Raw genomic sequence first — 21,088 nt, 5'->3', positions numbered from 1 at the left:
AAAAAACATATCCACTGTTAGACAATGTTATATAATATTGTATAGTATATACGGACTTTTTTTTTACTGGAAATCTGGTCTAATTGAAAAAGTAGTCATAATTGGAGAGCCGCTATTCTTTGCTACCTACCCTTCAATTAAAATATCATTTTTATTTATCTTTTGTGTTTTACTTTAACTTTTTTTGTAATGCAAATGTTTTTGACTCGGAGAGATTAATTACTGTTTCGTCATTTTATCATTTTAAACCTTTGATTATCATCAAATTTAATTATTAATTTTCTTGGCAAAACAATCGAAAGAAATTATTTATGAAAAAATTGTAAAAATTATATACAATTTATGAAGTAAACTTTTCAGTTCATTCATTACTTGTACATATTTAAATATCTAATCAATTACTTTTCCAAATGTCCTGTATTTACTAGTACCTTTTCTTGTATGATATAACTCCTTAAAAAATAAGGGGTGAAAATAAATTCACAAAATCCATTCAGTGGCTTGAGCTGTTTCAATTTTTTATCTATTTTATATTTTCAGAAGTAATCGGTTCTGGGCATGTTAAAATAAAGTTAGGTGCTAACATGGGAAGGGCATTAGGTAACAAAAGATATTTTTACTAGAGATTTTAAAAAAAGAGTATATTTTTTTTTAAATTAATTAAAAATCGTGTCTTGTGAAACCATTATTCTGCGGAGTGCGGACTTTCCTACATCAGTGGCCTAATTCCAGTTTTATTTTTTTTAAATTTTGTTATTTGTTTATTTGCTGTATTTTCCCTGTCAGTGTGTCAGTAATATTACTATACAGCTATTACATTATATTATTTTTGGCACCAAGCCAAGGATTTGTTAAATTGTATGTCTAATTTTTTGTGATTTCTTTTTCTTTTTTTTTTGTCTATTTCTGTTTTACTAGCTTAGTTTCTTTTTACTGTATTATTATTTTTTTATTCTATTAGAGATACCTATCGAGTTTCTTTATCTAGATCAATCCTAGAATTAAGATGAAAAATATTTTAAAAATTCGTTTTATATTAAATAGTTTTAGAAAATGAAAATTATTTCGTGCTTATAAATTAAAATTTTCTAGATAAGTATTTTATTTTATTATTCAGTAGTAATACAATATACAAAACTGCTAAACCGGTTGCCAACAATTTTCTCTTACTGAACTATCTGTATTATTGATAACATAGAGCTACATAATGTCTGCTATCCTGTGATATACATATGTATGATATCTCCATTCTGATATTTTTCTTATCTAGGTCCTTCCCGTTTAACTCTTTCTTTATTCTCATGCTATTTCTTTGTTGTTTCAGCATATATGGTAATTGTTTGTTAATAATAAAACTTCTTTGTGGTTTCTGCTAACAAAGGCGCAATGTTATTACTCCGAGTCTTTCTCCGTTTAACATAAAATGTTTTACAAAATATTTATATGATAATTACTTAAAATCTCTATAAAACAAGATGAAGCGAAACTGCAAAAACTTCTGTTCGTCCACTTCCATAAACTAACCAATGTATTGCGAAAAACTAATCTGTACTAAATTAAACAATATAACCTTTTACAACTTTATTTACATAAAAATACATTCAGTAAATTTATTCTATGATCATAATGGAGTGCTACAGTGAGACTAACCATTGGTAGCACTCTAATAATATTTCTATATTAGGAGGTCTCGAGATCTTTTCAGGCGCCTCGGAGGATTTTCAGGAATGGAAGAGGAAACATGGTTAGAAATTAGTTGGTTTGAGTGGTTAGAAAGTTTATTATTGAAGGATTGAAATCTGGTTCAGGCTAGGTCGGTTACATATTAAGGTCTAATTAAAACATTAAGGTCTTTATGGATGATTTTCTTTGTGACAAAGTAAGGAGCATTGAGGATTTTACGAAGGATTTTGGATTGCAATGATTAGATACGAGAGGAATTCGATAGTTTAGTGGAGCCCCAAAGCTCAATTCCATATGTCCAGATTGGCCTTATTACAGTCATGTAGATCAGTCTTTTGTAATGAATTGGAAGTTTAGACCGTTTGTCTAGTAAGTGCTGTAATAGTCGAAATCGACGTGCAGTTTCCTGTCTCTTCAGTCTTGTGTGAGGATTCCAGGTTAGTCCTTTGACCAGAGGTAGCCCAAGGTAGTGGATCTGTTCGACTGGGTAAGAGCTACATTATTAAAGGATACTGTAGGGCAGTTTGTAGGTTTACGACGAAGAATCAATGTAACTAGCGGTATTTTTAAATACTGTTCTAACCTGCGACGTTACCACCTGTCAAACCCAAGGTACATAATGTTACTGTTAATCTCCTTAAACATAGTAGAGGATTATTAGTGAAATCTTCATCTATGAATAATAAAACCGTAATGTACAATTGAAAATTCCTGACAATTACACTAAATTTTATTATTCATAAACATTATAGACATATCAGCATTCTACACCTTAAAACGGATTGGATTATTTCTGTGGTAATTTTTCTCATTAAATTGTTTTTTAATTTTGATGTTATTGGTCTTCTATATGTAATACTTTTAATTTAATATACCGTAGTTTCTAGCTAAATAGCTACTATCGTAGTTACTACATTTACTAGCTAAATTAATCTTTTCTTTCAGAAGTAATGGGGCCATTAAATTTATAGTAATAATAAAACTTTATCTCACTTAACTTCAGCATTTAACATCTTAATGCTATATATAACAAGATAGTTGTATTCGGAACAATACTGGATAACTAGAAACATCAAACTTAACATCAGTCAAGTATTTGGCTCAGAAAATGGTTACAAAATTAGAGGTGATCATATTCAACTCATTTAACACTACATAACTTAATAAATTTTAAAACAAACTAAACTCAACTCATTTAACACTACATAACTTAATAAATTTTAAAACAAACTAAACTTAACTCATTTAATTTTTTAGTATGTTTGCCTCAACATGTCTGTTACAAAACATTCACGAGATCTCACAGTATGATAATATGTTATCCATCAAACTTGAGAATCTGTTGAGCCTGTTGCTCAAATTTATGACATATTCGTAAAAATTAAGAATAACAAAGAACGATTTATTATTTTATTAATTATAGACTTTGCGTGTTGATGATTGAACAGTGAATATTGACGAATTTAACTAATTTTTATATGAAGAAAAATATATAACTCTAATTTTTTTTTTACTACAATTTAAAAAGTTTCCCTGTTCCATAATCATATATGGTGCTGCATAAATTTATAAATTGTTTCTGTTAATGTATAATTGAAATGCCATTAACAGTAAATATTGCAACTGCACCCAGGTAGAGGGGTTGGTTTACCATACCAACCCCTGGGGGAACTTAGTGATCGTTAAGTAGGTCACTGGGGCAGCACTACCCTCATTTGTAATAATTCAGTTGAACCACTGGTACACCACCGGTTGGCATTAGGGGTGGTTAAAATTAACCGGTTGTGCCTGTTGTCATTTTTGAATTGGACACATCCGATTAAATAAAGATAAAGTAAATTTTTATATAACAAGTTTTTTTTGCTCTAGTAAAAACCGGTAAATAACCGGTTTATTATATTCTGACTTAGTTTTATATAAATTAGCCAACGAATTTTCATTTAATCTATTTAGCAGTTGTGAAATGACCAGTTTTTTAAGATTATTTTTGCTAATAAATCTAAAAAGTTGGAAACATATGACGTCTGTCAAGTAAAGGTTCCTCACGTTTTTTTTTTTTCGTTTTTTTAAAGCATTTTATTCTGTTTTCTTTAAAAAAAGATTTTCTTGAAAAATAATTCAGAAAAAACATCAATGATTAATTTTGTCCTGTTGATAAGTCATTTTTTAAAATCACGGCATACAAAATAAAAACAACTGATATTGTCATATAACTGTAGTGAATGGTCACTACCGCAGTGGTTCTGAAACTGGAGAAGCCGGCTTCCTAAAATTTAATAACATGAAGCGAGGATCGATCCGTGGAGCTCCTTAACCCCTCCCAGGCAGCTATCACTACCTACCTCACTGTCAGGAACTGGGGCCTTCCCATCTCCATTTAATTAGATTTCGATAAGGCTTTTACATCTGTCTGGTACCGAAACGAAAATATTATAATTTTTTTTTTCTATTTTTCTTAATAAATAATAATTCATGAATATAATTATCGAAATAATTATAAATCTTTTATTCTAATAAAGAAAAACCCATCATTGCCGGCTTTTACAAATTGGTTTATATTGTTTATATGATTTAAAATAAATGTAATGCTTTTTTAAAATTGTTTTGTTGTTTTGAAACTAGTGATAAAGGAGCGAATTCAGAATTCGTCCTTAAGAGGGCACAAAAAATTCTTATGTTTTGGGACTAAGACCAATGCAGAGAGTAATCATTCTGTCTTAACGTGGAATATCCTTAACGTCTCCCTGTGAAGTAGGATCCTTTCGTGTTCCCATTTAGTTGAAATGGGTTAGAATAGCTACTTATTTCATTAGGATTACTTAGGATTCCATCTTGACGAGAGACTTACATGAAATCCACATACAAGGTTGAAACGACAAGAAACTGCTCGTCGATTTCGATTGCTACAAACCTTCTTGACAAACGCTCTAAACTTCCCATACACTACAAAAAATTATTATACACTATGATAATCAGACCAATTTGGACTTATAGAATTGAGCTCTGGGACTCTACCAAACCATCAAGTTCCTCCCGCATCCAATTCTTACAGTCCAAAATCCTAGATACTCCTTATTACGTTACAAATAAACTCATCCACAAAGACCGTAACATCCCATTCGTTGCAAATTTGGCCCAAAACAGATATGCGTTTTTTCATTCCTAACTCCTTACCCATCCCCCATTAGTTCTAAATCTCTCCATCTTTAACAATACCTGATAATCCTTCGAGGGATCTGAAAAGAAGATGGCCACGGGACCTTCTAATTTAAATATCAGTACCACCAGTGGGTGGTTCCTTACCAAGATTTTCAAATGTAAATAAAACATTCCACAGATTTACTTATTGTATTTATTATTCATATAGTTGTAAATTACATTAAATAAATAAATAAATAAAGAAAGAAAAAAAATCATTAGGAAGAAACCCCAGTTTTGTTTTGTCATTTTTATTATTAAAATATGAATGATATAAATATAATCTTTTTTTATTAAAATGTTTATTTATAATGGATGCTCTTCTACTCCCTTGGTTCACCCATTGTATTTTCACTTAAACAATATAATGAGATGGTATTAAACAAATGAAAAATAATATCTATAAAACAAATGAATTTATAGATTAGATCACTAGTTTGGTTATTTGCTTCATTAATATACTCGCGAGCGCGTCAGCTAATGACAAGTAGTTCTCGAATATATGCTTAAAATTCAATTTAAATAATTTTAAATATTTACAATACAATTCGAGTCATACTATCCAAGATTGAAGATAGCTGGTATGTTACAAAGATTTGAATGCGAGAAAAAATTAATTTAATGTCTATTTATTTCTATCATATACTGTAATATGCAATTTTTAACTTCTAACAGCTTATATTATTTTATGTTACATTATTCAATTATTATGTAATGAAGTTCAGAAATTTTACTTAGTTGCAGACTATGCAGATGATTTTCGTCGAACCATTGCTGGTTAATAATATTTAGGGTTGGGATTTTATTATCACACATTTTTTCTATAATTCCTACACACATGTTTATGCTTCATAGGAACATGTCGTGATGATTTAAGACCAATTTTACTTTACATATTTAATCCAATAAATATAATTCAGAGTATTCTATTGTGGTGAATAAGATGATCATGTTAGATTGTAGGGCTTAGTTACGAACGGATCCTTAAAATGTTAACTCTGAACCGATGGGTAAAAGTCCGAGTGGTAAACCGAAGTGTTAGTGGGAAGATTTTTTCAAGACTGATTTGGTAAACAGGCGTCCCTGGATGTCTTTTAATATTTTTCTTGTTAATAAATATTTTACATATAGCTAAATATTGCACCGTTTTTTTATTCTTGTTAACATATTTTTCTTTCAAGTTTTTTTTTTTATTATATTCCAAATAAAAGTTTTACAAAAACTTTTAAAAAATTACACTTCTAGTCTTCAATTATTTTCTGGGAAGCACAAAATAAACATGAACTTTTATGATTGGATTAGAGGACTAAGTTCTAGGTACTTTTTGCTTTCAAGTACCATATGTACCTATTACGTTTGTAGAACTAGAACAATAATTGGATTTTTTTTAATAGCCTTTTTTTACTAATTAAGAAGCTGTACACGGGTATTGTTTTTATTTTCAGACTTTTTGAAAATTAAAATTCCTATTTTTTTTTTATGTCAAATATTTCTTTGTTTTCCTTTTATATTTATGTAAAAATAAACAAATATTTATGTTCAAATTTTGATTTTTTTATCACATAAAATTCGCATTCCTAGTGTTGATATTATTTTTATCAGTTTTAACAAAAACAATGATATATTTTACTTAATTTCGTTTTTAAATAGTAATTATAAAAACTTGTGAGTCTCAGTTAAGTATTGTCTGGAATAAATAGCTTCAGTTTATTATTATTAGGGTATATACATAAAAAAGGTTTTGAATCTGTTAATATCTATTGATAGTTTAACATTTTACACAACGATGACAGAATATATAAGAATAATAGAATATAGCAATACAACAAAACCGACATTTTGTTTGTAAATATACACTATCTTATGAAAACAAGTTGAGATATGATAGGACAGCAGCGACATCTCTCAGGTGTGGTGCGCACCAATAGCCAGTCGCCACGTTACCTATCCGTCAGTGCCTTTAAGTGCCGTCTTCTGTATCGGTTCATTTTTATCCCTACATTTGTTTATTTATTTCCCTCTTTATTTCTGCATACAAAATGGAACCCGAAGAAGAGGTATGTAGGTTAATCATTCCAGTCTTTGTTAATCAACAAAATTTAAATAAAACATATGTTCTTTGACAAGTAAATGGCACTAGCCAATGTTTATTTGGTATTTTGTTCTCGATTTTTTAAATTATATCAAGACGTATTACGGGATATAATCTACTTACGATTCGAGGATCTTTTTATTTTTTGTTTTTATTCTGTAGACATTATTTTCAAGGTGTGATGTCAAGCTCATTATTGTATTTATTGTTAATCGATATTTTTGTCGTTGATGTAATATTGATTTCAATTATTCCAGGGAAAATTATTATTTTTTAATTGAATCACGGGATGGAGTATAGTTGTATGTTTCAATTTTCTAATTGTCCTAGCTGGCCAACTAACTTCTGGCTCAAATTTCGTTTTATTAATATTGTCATTAGTGTCTTATTCAAACTTGTTCCAATATTTTCAGTATTATTATCATTTGATCATGAACTATACCATAGTTTGACTTATAGTTTAATGTATGTAATGAAATAAAATTAAAATGTTATTTCAGAACTTATCCAATTATTCATTTTTAAAATTGTATTATGTTTCTAACCTTTTTATCAGTGCTGAAATACGCTTAATAGATATATTATTGGTACCGTGCTTTAGAATTTCGCTAATGTAATTATATTTGACTTGGTGAAGTCAAACCACTGGCCCGTGTATGAAGGTCGCATCACACAATGGGTTGATCGTACTTCAACAAGGATAGCTTGTTGTTTATTAACAACCTAAATAATTGTAGGATTTGGATATTCGTATTAAGGTAATATTAAAATATTATGTGCTATTTTTATAATATAATTTTTAATACATGCTCCTCCTTATCTCTGTATTGTAGTAAAATTAAAGTTGATTTAAATTGTGATATTTGTAGACTTGTAAGCATTGCCAATTACTTATTATTTAAATCATTATTAAAATGTTAAATCGCAATTTAAGTCCGCGATTAGCTATAATAACGTTCTTAAGAGTTTCATGAGCACTCGAAACATAAATCAGTCCACAACATAGAGGGAAATTGATACAACTTTTTGGAGGAGGAACGCCGAAATTTTCCATATTTCCCCGATTAACCAAGTTACCGAATATCAAGGAAATATTTACTGACATTTGGCGGTTTCTTAAAAGTAACGTTTATACGAAACTGTACTTAACATTGGGCGACAGTGATTTTGTGGCACAAGGTTTCAGAGTCGATCGTGGATTCGTCTTCTAAAAAATTGAAAAATATCCGATTTGCTGAATTTTTTTTTTTTTACAGTCAATATTGAAAGGAACAAAATAAATGTTTTAGCTCCCCACCCCTAGCTCAAAGGTGAAACAACACTCTGTGAAGTGCCTTCAAGGAAAGTGTATACAAGTAGTTCTAAGGATACAGCACTTTGATAGTTTTCTTATTCCTTGACTCATATCAGGTTCTTTAAGTGTGATTGGATCCAGGAAAAATAACATTGCTAGGTTTCACATAGCATGATTTCCACCTCCATCTTCGCAACATGGCATTCGATAATTTTAATGCGACAAGCTGAGAAACTTGTTATAAACAGGATCAGCTTCCAACTCTGACCAAGACCGAAGAAAATCTGAGTGGAGTTGGCCATCATAATAATGATGCTTAGCGAATCCAGGGGTTCCATACTGATCTCACCGAACGGCCTTATACATTCAGTCTGTTTCAAAACCTGATCCAATGCCAGACTAGACACAAGTGAATCTCCTGTCTACGGCACTTTTTTTCTTAATTTCCATCATAATGAACATCTCTCAGGATAATTGTGTTGCAATTTTTTTAGCTCAACAAGTGTCGTAAATTTTTTTTTTAGCTCATAAAGGGTCCCGCTGTAACTGGTTGTCTAGAACATGTCTGGTCTCGACAACCCTTTTGTAATGTCCAGCAATACCTAACCATCTTGTGTCCTGTACCTCATTCAAATCACCTTAGTTGTCAAGAAATCTATTCAAATTGTTAAAAAAAAAAATGAAAAAATACTCATTGAATTTTTGTAACTATTTTGGAATATTCTGCTGGTTTGTGGTTTTCCGGTGTTTTTTTGTATTTTTCAAGAATTTTCCAATTGGGATAGGGATCGTTAGCAGAACATTGAAAGTGAATTCCAAATCTTTTTCCTTTGGAACGTAGTATGAAAGGTAGAAAAATAAGGCATCTCGTCCACTGGGAGTGGAAACCTGCGAAAAGTTTCCATAGTGCCATCTCATCTACTACAAATTTGGACGAATACAGAGGCAATGGACGATTGGCATTCGTAGGATTTCGTATGGACGACGCACAATGGCGCCAAAGCGGAAAAAATTCGATTTTCGAAAGCACTGATTTCGATGATGTTGTTTTTTATTTTCACACTATATAAGCTACAGGATCTAGGAACAGCATGCTTTTTTTCTCTGCGTTAAGGGTATTCCCATTTATTAATAAATAAATTTATTTGGGCCTACTGTCAGAATAATGGAAGTTTGATCCAATTACTTCTCTAAATGAGTGATATATAATTGTAATAGTGGGAGAGAAAAATTTTCAACAGTTTTTCCCTGCTCTACGAGCACAACTAAACCACTAAGAGTTGACCACAACTAAGCCACACATCGTCAAACTGGGTAAAAATAAATTAGAGCGCTTTACAACGTTATAAGTTGAGAATTTTAAATAATAATTGAGAACAGCTATGATTAAAAAAAAAACTCCCGGCTTCTTTCGACATGTGGAAGGCCACTTTTCAAACTGGACGTGTTAAAGAAAAGATTAGAACAAAAATCATCTGCCATTATCTGCTTATCCGATCATAACACCGCAGAGAAAGGAAAGAATTAGAGTATGCCTTTGTTTGTTGCACTATCTTTGTTTGGGGAAGAGGGGGAGGTTTCAGGTTTCGCTCAAGCGAAGACAAAACGTGGAGTATGTAGATAGTGAAGTGAAATTTACTATGGTACTCTCTTGATTTAGAATAAAAAATATAAAAAGTGGTAATCAAAAACTAAACTTGATTACACTGAAAATAATTTTAGTGCAAGTTGATGTAAAATAAAATTAAATAATAAAATTATTTGGGTTTTCTAGAATTGACATAATTTCAATTAACATGCACAGAATTATTAATTGACAAGAGCTTAATTAGATAAAGTTAACGTTCCTTTTCTTTTGTGAAAACAACAATAATAAATCATTCTTATCATTAGTGAAAACGAAAAAATAAATAAATGCGGCTGTTGTTTGTTTTGATTAATAAGAACTGTGCGCTCGCAAACACAATTGATTTAAACCTTTTCTATTTAATTAAACCACGATAGGAAATTCTAATAGACCGGATCGCTACCGTCTTGGAAGTCATAAATAGCAATGCAATGATCGACCTAGAAAAATTACAGCACTTCTCAAAACAGCAGAGATGGCCATTAAGAAGTATTCATGGCGGTACATGCCATCCACGGTGCATGATATTTTGTTGCATGGTGCTGAAATAGTATAGAAGTCGATTCTCTCAATATTGTCGGAAGAAGTACAAGAAAGTATAAATAAGGATTACAAGACTTTCAGCATCAGAAACTCGCGGAAAATGTCTCTTATATCTACCAACGAAAAAGTGTACCGCAAGCTCCTGGAGACTTCGTATCGTTTTATCACGAACAAGAGACCCAAAAGCAAAGAAAAAGCACCTATAAATCAGTGATGCAGCTAAGGAACTGTTAATCTAATTTTCTTGAATTTGAAATAGTAAGCGTCTGAATCAGCAAATAAAACACCTGTCGGTGAAAATTTAAGGAGATTTAACGCTCTAACAAATAATTTGACTTAGAATTCCTTGTTTTATTATTTACATAATTCTCCAGTTTTTTAAGCCTCCTTGAGTTTTTAATTGTAAGAATTATTTAATTTAAATATACTCTCAAATTACTAGTTGCAAATTGTTTTGATGAGTTCAACTTATTTCGAAAATTTCAGAAATCTTTTATTTCGACATTACTTCTTTAATTTTCTTCAAATTTTCAATAAAAACAAATGAACTTGATGCATTCTTTTGTTCTAAGTCGAATGAGACCTATCCCAAGTTTCTATGTTAATCCGTTTTCGAGATATTGAATTTTTCCCGATTTTTCGCCATTCGGCCCCAGTGTGCAGCGTTCGCACGAATTCGTTGCTCCGCAGTTCGCAGCTTTCCCCTCCCAGTGAACGAGAGGGCTAGCAACTAATTCTATTTAAAAAAAAAAATTTAAATAAATTGATGATACCTTAATAAACGTGAAAAGATACTTGATAACCAAAAACAATAAAAGGAAGATAGCTTGGGGTGCGGTCAAAACAACTCAAATAGAAAATGTATTTATTTATTTAGCCAATTTGAACAAATTAACTATACGTCGTGTACTGTCATAGACCAGTTTATATGATCTTCATTCCTATACCCATGGATCAAAAAAAAAGTTTTTTTTTTTTGTTCCCCTCTGTTACATGCAATGGAAGTAATTATCTACATTTATATCAGTATTCCTTTCTTTTGTAAAGGGCTATGTTGTTTTTTCGTTTCGGTTAATTAATTATTTTTTATTTTATTAACTTTGTTAATTGTAGTGTACCTTCCATTTTTATCCTCGTTCACATTTTCCTTATTATTTCACCCACCACTATTGTCGGTTTCCACTCTGTGAATAACAATAATTTAAAATATAATGTTATGCTTTACAGTTCTTCCATAGACTAGAATTTTATTCACTACTTATAAAAACTTAATATCTTTAAGATAATAAAATAAATCTCTGCTAGGCTTTTGGCAACATATTCCAAGATCATAAATAAAGATAAGAAACAATCAGTCGATGACTAATGTTTAGTGTAAATTATTAATGGTGTGGGAGAATTCTCCGATAATTACATTTAATATTCTGTTATTTAATTAAGTTCTGTATTAATTATACATTGTTTATTGATTGACGTATTCAAAAATAAAAATTGTTATTTCATTCTAAAAAATATAAAACACTTCGCATGCTATTAAAACTCTGGATTGTTTTGTACTCGTCCTTGACGCAGTCAAAGACTTAATAGTCGATTTACTTCTACTACCAATGTATAAATAAATAAAAATGAACTTAATTTTAAAAAGTTATTGTAATGTTTTTATGAATGTATGATGATATGAGAAACAAAAATGCGCTTGTGGTGTTGTATATTACACAACTTTTACTTGCCATCCTACTTCACTTACCACAAGTTAAACGTGAATTGGTGGGCTCGAGTTGAAGTTATGAGAATTTTTGTATTTTTCGAATAAAAAAAATTAAGACAAGCAATGGCGAAAATTATAAACAAACCTTTATATTTACCTTTCTCTTGCTAAAAAAAACGTATTTTAGGGTTTCTCAAGATGGGAATTACGAACATAATATGAACATAAATGTTGTTTCTGCCTAGAATAAATACAATAGTTTAACAAAAGATATCGAAACCATAATGTACTTAAGAGAGATTCGGATTTCCCATTCGAATCATACTTCTGCTTTATTTTTTCTTCTTTATTTATTCAATAAATTCTCCAATATTTTGTATTTATCGATTTTATTTTATTAATAAGTAAGAGAAATGTCTATTTTTTCCAATTAACGTAACTAAAGGAGATTTTAAGGAAGATATTTTGAAAATTTTGCATTAAAGCTCTGTCTATCTGATTCAATGAAGATGACACCTATCTGATACCAAAGACCATTCAATTGTATGTTGACATGCCAAAATTGTTTGTGCCGTTTTTGATAAAATGGAATAAATATGAAAAATCGATTCTTTGGAGTGGGGATTCTGGTCGGTCGATTTTATCGAAAAAGTTGCCCTCACATCCCAGACATATATCCACTTTTAATAATTAATTTCAGTTGCGTAGGACTTTTCGTTTTAGAACTAGGTTATTCACCTACACACAGACCAGTTTGCGATAGATGGTAGACAAACGGGACCTGAAAACTTGGTTTCCAGTAAAAACTCTGATTCGAAACTTTGTACGATTGCAATACTTTCGATTATTGTATATTCCATAAATATTTGAAAGTGAATAAATAAATAAGTGAAAAAATATAATAATATCAATTCTCAACAAATAATTAATTTAATTATAAATTGTTCACAAATTAGGACCTTGTAAACTAAGGTACAGATAAGTTCGAATAAACTTATCTGTTTTGGTTGATAGTAATATGAGTCGAAATATTGTTATTAATCAGAGCATTTAGACAATACAAAAAAAAAAAAAAAAATAAATAGAATAACATACGAAGTATTAATTTAAGTTTTTAAAAACTCTGAAAATTATAATTTACTAAAATATTATTATTCTTCCTGTTCTTTATTGGTGCGAAAGGTGACTGCTTATGTTAAGGGGCGGCGGTTAATGGTTTTCGAAAATCTTGTTAGGGCATATCCAGTTGAGAGAGGTTCCTATAGAATTGTAAAATTTTAATTTTTTTAATAATTTCATATTATTTCCTCCTTATATTTTTCCTAAACATTATCCATTATGTGTATTTAGTAATTTAAAAGTTTTTATTTTATTACACATTCATGTTTATTTAATCAATAGCGATAATAAGATGGAGGTAATTGAAAGTGCGAATCATTGTCGAGTAATTATCTCATGGTTTAATGCAATTATTTAAATTCTGATTAAATTTTTTTAGGTTTTGAATTAATTGTGAATATTTTAGCAGTAATATAAATTAGTTTTAATTATTTAGTGCATTTTTATATGATGCTTCCTTATTACAGAATAAAAACTTAAAATGTTAGGGTTCAAGTTCCAATTTTGTGGAATAAGATTGGTTTAAAAAAAAAAAAAGATAAAAAAAAATATTTTTCGAATAATTTTAAACCTATGCATTCCGCCAAACAGTAGAGCCACTCATTTAGATAGTTAAATGTACTCTCTAGAGTACAAAACTAAAATCATTTAAACCGGATCAGTATTTGCACAGATTTGTACTTGGGATCCAAGTGTATTTTGTTAATATTCCGTGCAGATTTCCTTGGAAACAGTTTATCTTTATCTTAGCATGTAAAGGAACAGATACCACTCACTTATTGAACATTGGATTACTGTCTCGAAAAGAACAATTCCTACGAATCTGAAATAATTAATGATGGTTCTCCTCACGCTCTATCCAAGTGGTGTAAGTTTGGGTTCAGAAAAATTCGGTCTCTAAGTGGTTAAATTTTTTTTTTTTTCGAACAATTGAGGCATGGAAATGTAAAAGGCTGTATGTGCCAAAAAACTAGTTTTGAGAAAAACGAAAAAAAAGTTCATCTTTTCACGATTTTTGTTTTACAATTATGAAACAATTACAGGTCTAGACACTGAACCGTTCAAGATGAGAACTTGCAGCAGTTACCAAATCCATTGGCGCTTGTCTCTTCATCGTTATCCCGTTAAAATCTCATTTTTCCTATTTCTGGCACTTACAGCCTTTTCCATTTCCATGTCTCAATTTATTTTTTCCTTTCTTATTAATCGTCATCATAACTTACGTAAATACGTTATACATTGCATCAGGTATCTACTGGTTTTTATTTTATTTTATTATTTATTTATTTTTAGTTATTTTTTTTTAAAATTTATTTACTTACTGATTGGTAAGGTACCGTGCTACTACTAATGTGATTCGAATCCGGCTGTGGCAAATAATTATTTTCTGTTTCACTGTAGCCGTGGTTGTAGTTACAAAATGTTTTTTTTTTTGTTTTTTTTTTTTTGTATAGGTAAAACTTAATAATTTCCACACAAGTAAGGTGAGGGAAATGGCCTGTGCAGAAAGAGTAATTTTTAGAAAATAATTCAACAAAATTCAAGTTAAAATGAAACTTCTGCCCTGATCTAACACTACCATAGACGTAGTATTTTCTCGTTATTTAGATAGTTTAATGCTGGAATTATTTGTATTCATAGAAATTAATGAATATTTTTTTAAATTATGAACATTGTTATCATTTTCGAACTTCCGGATTTGTTATTATTATGTTTTGTATACTTTTTATGTATAGTTGTACTATAATTTATAATTGAACTGGAACGCGAATCGCCAAAGAGGTCATTGGATTTTAAATTGATTCGGTCAAATTGGCATTATGGATTTATTGAGTTAGAATTTATCCCAGACAGCAGCTGTCACTGGAGCCTATTTGCGCCTATTACTGTCTAGTTGCCGGCATCTGCTTGCAAACAATAATTCATCCTCTTGTCAAAACGGAAAATATACCACGGATGTTTTTTTCAGGGTCTACTTAATAAATGAAACAGTGCTATGATACTGCCTCTATTAAAAGTTAAATGAAGAAGAGTGTTATAGTCGTAAAATAATTCGAATTCTATATTTGAGAGAGGGTAACAAGACTTTTATGGGGATGGTATCTAACTTAACTTGAAGGAAGTATTTTTTTGGTTTATGAGTATAATTGTGAAATCCCTAAGAAGGTGGATTACAAGGGTCATTCAAATATATACAAGAATTTGCTTTTAAAAATCTATTAACATAGTAAGTAAATGGTTAACCGAAAATACGTAATTTTTCTAAATTATTTTCCTTCTTGTTGACATTTTTGTTTCCATCGATTTGCATACTTTTTCAAGTAAGACTTATCTAAAAATTATTAAGAAATAATTTTATTCCAGTACATGAACTGTTTTAAAATCTTGGAATTATTTTGAAAAGAGTATTTCAGCGATTCTCAAGCTTTATTCGCCTCGCTTACTTTTTAGACTAAAAAAAAATTCACAGCAATCTTTTCGAACTAAAATAATATAAAAATGTCGCCACAATTATCCTTGTATAACGATTGAGTATGAAGGAAAAAAAGAAAAGAAAACTGCTAAGTAAATGCTGGAATGTACGACATATTTTCTATTTTTATTATTATTATTTTTTTTTTATATTTATAAAAAGTGACATTTACTTGCGGCATACGTTCGAGGTATCTCAACGTGTCCTGGCACCCACTTCGGGAACCGCTGCTCTCTCTATATAACTTAGTTTGAGAACTCCTTCAGTCAACAGGAAAAAAGAGATCTATTGATTCTTTGACGTAAGTGAAATTCTATCGAATACTGCCGACGCAAAACTGTTGTTTACAATGTATTCTATTTATATTGCTCTTCTGGTAGTGTATTATGTAAAATCTCCGACAATTTTAACTACTTTAACATTCGAAGATTTAAGATCACTTACATATAAGAAGATGGTCAGGGTTGCGGTAAAACAAAAAAATAGTTTTTAACTATTTGTTCTTTTTTGACCGCAACCCTGACCATCTTATACTTAAATTTTAGATCAACTATATATAAGATCACTTATGATTTAACACTGGTGAATGCTGGTACAGATAATATGAAAAGACGTATTTCTAATCGTGATTCGTGTGTAACTACTTAGAATATTCGGTTGTACTTCTTTGCAAACTTGGCACGTTGAATGAAAGAAAGTCTCAAGTAAAACAATGATTTTTCAACAATTAAATAATAGTTTAAAAAAAATTTTCTATATTTTGTTTTAAAAGATATGTACTTTGTATAAATTTAAGATTGAAAAAAAAAAAAGATCTATAATAATCTTTGTATATAGAAATAAATTATTGCTGTGTTTGTCTACAAAAACCTATTGAAATACGGGAGCTACTTACAAAATGTTTTTTCATAATGTTACTTGTCGTCTTAGTCGCAACTGAAATCCCTGATTTCTCTTGTGAAAAAAAAGTTTAAACTAAATTCAACATTTCTGACGCGTAGTTCAGAAAATATACATTTTTTTCACGGTTAATATGTACCAATCGATTTTTCTCTTTTTGAACAATAAGGAAAAAATATTACAATTCCAAAATATTCAAACACTATTATATTTTTTTTTAAAAATGATAAAAACATTATGAAGCTTCGAGTAAAGTCGGTCAAGAAAATTTGTTTTAGTGATTTTTTTTTTTGCTGTGAATCATCCTGATAAACACGAAAATATCTAGTGGTTTTGCTTACTTCTCTTCCAACGGGGCACACTTGCATATATAATAAGTATTAAAAAAAGTCATGAAAAAGAAAGTGAAAAAAACAATAAAAGGACCAAAGAGAGGAAACGAAAAAAGAGATAGAAAAAGGGGGAAAAAAGTCATATTCTATTGTTTTATATTACTACTGTTTATTATTATTTTTGTATACTCGTTAGGTCTATTTATCGTAAGATCAAAAATATTGTATGATTAGACTAAAATAAGTGTGCTGTGTTGGGGTTATTGTTATAAAGGTTATTGTTACAAAGTTGGGTAGCACAACTTTGTATTTTTAATAAAGCTTTATTAATTTGTAAATTGTATGGAGTTTAAAAACAAATCGGTGACTTCATCACCTAGGTTTAGATTTATTTACTAGCAATTAAAATAAAAAAGTATTTAAAATTCGAAATATCGCTCTAGTTTATTCAAAAGCAAACTTCATAATTAACGAATGAAGGTTTTACTTATCATTCGATGTATTGAATTAAATTATGAATACCCAAAGATACATTTATATTTTAAACCTGTGTTGTTGAGGTGTAGAGAGTTTTCGAAGAGGACTTGAAGTGCGCTGACCAGCTGTGATGCACATCGGAGGTCTTGGTACTGGAAGCATTCAAGGACGGACTCTCCGAACCCGTTAAAAGTCATTGAGTTTTTTTTCCATAGTGTCGGCCATTATCTGCAAGGGTCTTTCTTTTCTTAAATCTTTTTTCTCATGTTTAGATTTTGTAAAATTCAATAATATAGCATAGATTATATCTATGAATACAGCATTCATATCGAATATTCGTCAAACGTTGGTTATTGTTTTGGTCGGTTCATTGTAGTATATGTCTTTGTTCGTTGCTATGAGCCCGTTTTAACTGAAAAGAACGTGGGATAGGTAATAGTTTTTACAGATATAATAAACAGAACTATAAAAGTCGACTAGTGTTTTTGGAAATACTCCAAGTTTGTTTGTACTTAAATGTTTTCAGGATTGGCGGGGTTTTCTTTTAAACAAACTAGCAATATTAGGCTTATGTCAATGATTTTTTTTTCCCCATCTTTAAACACTGTTAAAAAAAAAAATTAAGCATATCTATTATTTTCCCTCTTGTAATATATACTTTGTTATATAAAAATCTTGATCTGATATTTAATCTTGGAGATGATGGTTACGGTGTCAAACAGAAAATATAAAAAATACGCAGTACAGTGCAGTGTCCGCATTACGTAACTTTCACTTAATAGCCTACTTCGATTTGAAATTACTCCTCACCAGTTTCAGAACAGAAACTGTAGCAGAAAAATAAAAGTATTAAGTGAAAATTTACTAGTTGTTTTACCCAATTATTCAATGCTTAATTGTTATAGAATAAATATTTAAAATACAAAGAATGATTTTATGGAGTCATCATGTCACCTGAAAGGCTCATATATAGGTTAAGTGTTATTAAAAGTTATTCAAGTTCAACTATGATGGCAAGAAAACGTTATCAGGCTGCCGAAACTAAAAACTCCTTGCTCTCATGTGTACTCGAATTAAAACTTGTAAAAACAGACGTTTTATGTATCCATTTCTTGTCGTTCTCCAGTGAATTCTATGTCTTTCTTTCTTAAACATTATTTTTACTAAAATCTTTGACTTTCTAATGATATATAATACGTCTACATCACTATTATTATCTCCTAAAAGGTGTTTTAAAACTAACAACATTTTTCCTATTATCTCTTTAAGTTAATAAAAAGGTAATACCTTCAAATACATAAAATTCAAGGGATTTTAAGGGAAGATTTTTTTTTTAAATCTGCATTCAGGCCTTTTCAAACTATCTGAATGAAGATAAAACCCATCTGATGTTACATACCACCTATTTTTACAATGATATATCCAGTTTAACGGAAATTGAGACCGCCCAAAAGACATTTCTCTAACACCAACTTATTTCACATACAAATTCGATTCCCACTCAGTTTTAAGGGGGTTGTGGTGGTAGCAAAATCTTTAAATTCGCCAAAAATCACTAATTAAGGTTTAGTAACAATTTTTTTCTAATTTGTGCTGATAAATTTATTAGAAATTCGTTGTTTTTACTCTGATTTTCACAATTTATCGGCTCACACACCCGAAGCAGCCTAGTGGCATCTATTTAAGAATTTAAAGTTCTGTTTTACGTTTCAATTGGAATAAAAAATAGATTGAACTGTTACAGTTTACAACTTAAGCAAGATTATATGGATAGAATGTAGGTAGGTAATAACAGTAAGAGGTAGTCTTAAAATCGAAATGTTTTTTTAAGAAAATACTTAGATCTTATTTGTATTGATAATGAATAAATTGTTACGACCAATTTTTTTTTTTAATAATGCTATTCAAAAAATGAATCAATTATTTCATTAAGTGAAGGCAATGATGTATAATGTGAATAAATCTTGGTAAATTTAAGGGAATATTCCTAGTTTCACCAGTGCTTATTACTACGTGCAATAGTTCCACATTTATTTTTTTATGAGTACTCCATCAATTAGCCTTCTTTTTAATGGCAATAGCCATTGATTCTCATATATATTACACTAATACATTACAAAATGAAAAACAATAATAATACTCAAATAAAAACAAACTTAATTGATATGGATAATATATGTGCTTGAACTATTAGACATTTAAATGTGTTCTATTATTTAGTGAATTCCACACCTTCGAAATTTTTATTATCTACCATTCACTATACTCAGTATAGTTGTTTCTTATTTTACTATGCATTAACTCCCTCATGTATTGTAACTCAAAATCAATGAACAAAAATTATAAACATATTATTTCCATTGAGTAATCTAAACTTCAGTAATTTGTTAAGTAAATTGTAATATAATTTTGTATTTATTTTATTTTTCCAGGGAGCTGGCAACCCAAGCGGCTCTTCCCAACCGCAGAGTTACTACCCTGGTGCGATGCCTCATGGTTTCCCTGCATTTAGCCCAATGCAACCCGGTGGTGTCCTTGGCCATGTGCCGCCTCAGGGTGAGTACTGGACTAAATATAGAGTTATATTTATTAATCTTCTTTCTATAGTTTTTTTATTTGTTGCTGAACTTAATTTTCCCTCAAAATTAACAGTTAATTTGTCCTTTTTAAAACCATTTTTCGGCTTAATATTTTTTAATATACAATATTTATACTAACTGATTTTATCACTTATTGTTTCCCTATAAAATAAAGTCTATAAAATTAATCTTGTAATGAATCAATGTGGAAACATAGTCTGTTACAGTTAAAGGTTGGTGAACTATAAAAACTTAGCCTTTGAAATAGATGTTACTCTAACCCATGTTATTATTTTATTTCTAAAATTATTCTTTATCATTGAGTATATATATCAAGACTTTCTCAAATTTTTATTTGACTCTGAGAGTGTTCCTCCTGGTTCATTTAACATTTATGGAGCAAAGAGGTACTTTTTATTCTGATCTTAGTAAGATTATCTAATACTCTTTTTGAAAATCAATTCTTTGGAACTAAAATGATACCGATCAATTTTTTTAATTAAAAATAGGTGTAAATAATTGTCGTTCTTTAAATAATTCAGCTTCTGGTTTCTTTTTCAATGATGTGTGTATTTACTTACTTCTTTGGCAGATTTTGATGAACCAAACTAATAAGTTTTCATTGATAAGTTGAAATTTAAAAACAAAAAGCGTATAAATAAAGTTTTGGTAATTGGATTTTAGGTCATTCACCTCCACCACATAATTACCACAAAGACGAAAGGACTCAGCGGCAGTACAATAAGTTGAAGAAAAAACTTGAGCAAAAACAGCTTAGAGAACATCCTCTGAATACCACTCCTCCTCTTTCACCTCGAAAAGGTGACATTTTTAAATTCATTTCAATTGGGTTTATTATTTATGTATTTTTTTCAAATTTTGTTAGTATTGTGAATTTTAAATAAAGGTAATGGTGTCCAGGCTTATGTTTTCATAATCATTTATATCTTAACAATTAATTTATCACCAACACACAAAATTAAGTAAATCTGCTTAGATTTACTGATAAAAATTTACCCTTTAATAACCTAAATGATTGTTTAAAGTAATTATCTTTGTATTT

The 21,088-nt window shown here is 29.8% G+C and overlaps 1 protein-coding gene across 1 annotated transcript in view; it reads left to right on the top strand.

Moving 5' to 3' along the window:
• The window catches only part of LOC106680479 (miles to go), a gene marked incomplete at its 5' end in the record, with an annotated part of 69,072 nt that overhangs the window by 36,912 nt on the left and 11,072 nt on the right, over positions 1 to 21,088 (top strand). Inside the window, 2 exon segments of the mRNA XM_067047909.1 lie at positions 19,879 to 20,002; positions 20,710 to 20,847. Coding sequence (XP_066904010.1) covers positions 19,879 to 20,002; positions 20,710 to 20,847 — 262 coding nt within the window.

The sequence above is a fragment of the Halyomorpha halys genome, unplaced genomic scaffold (assembly GCF_000696795.3).
Source record: "Halyomorpha halys isolate HHAL.00 unplaced genomic scaffold, Hhal_1.1 Scaffold264.1, whole genome shotgun sequence".
Taxonomy (NCBI): Eukaryota; Metazoa; Arthropoda; class Insecta; order Hemiptera; family Pentatomidae; genus Halyomorpha; species Halyomorpha halys.
The sequence above is the reverse complement of the archived record's forward strand: the minus strand, read 5'-3'. Positions and strand labels throughout refer to the sequence as shown.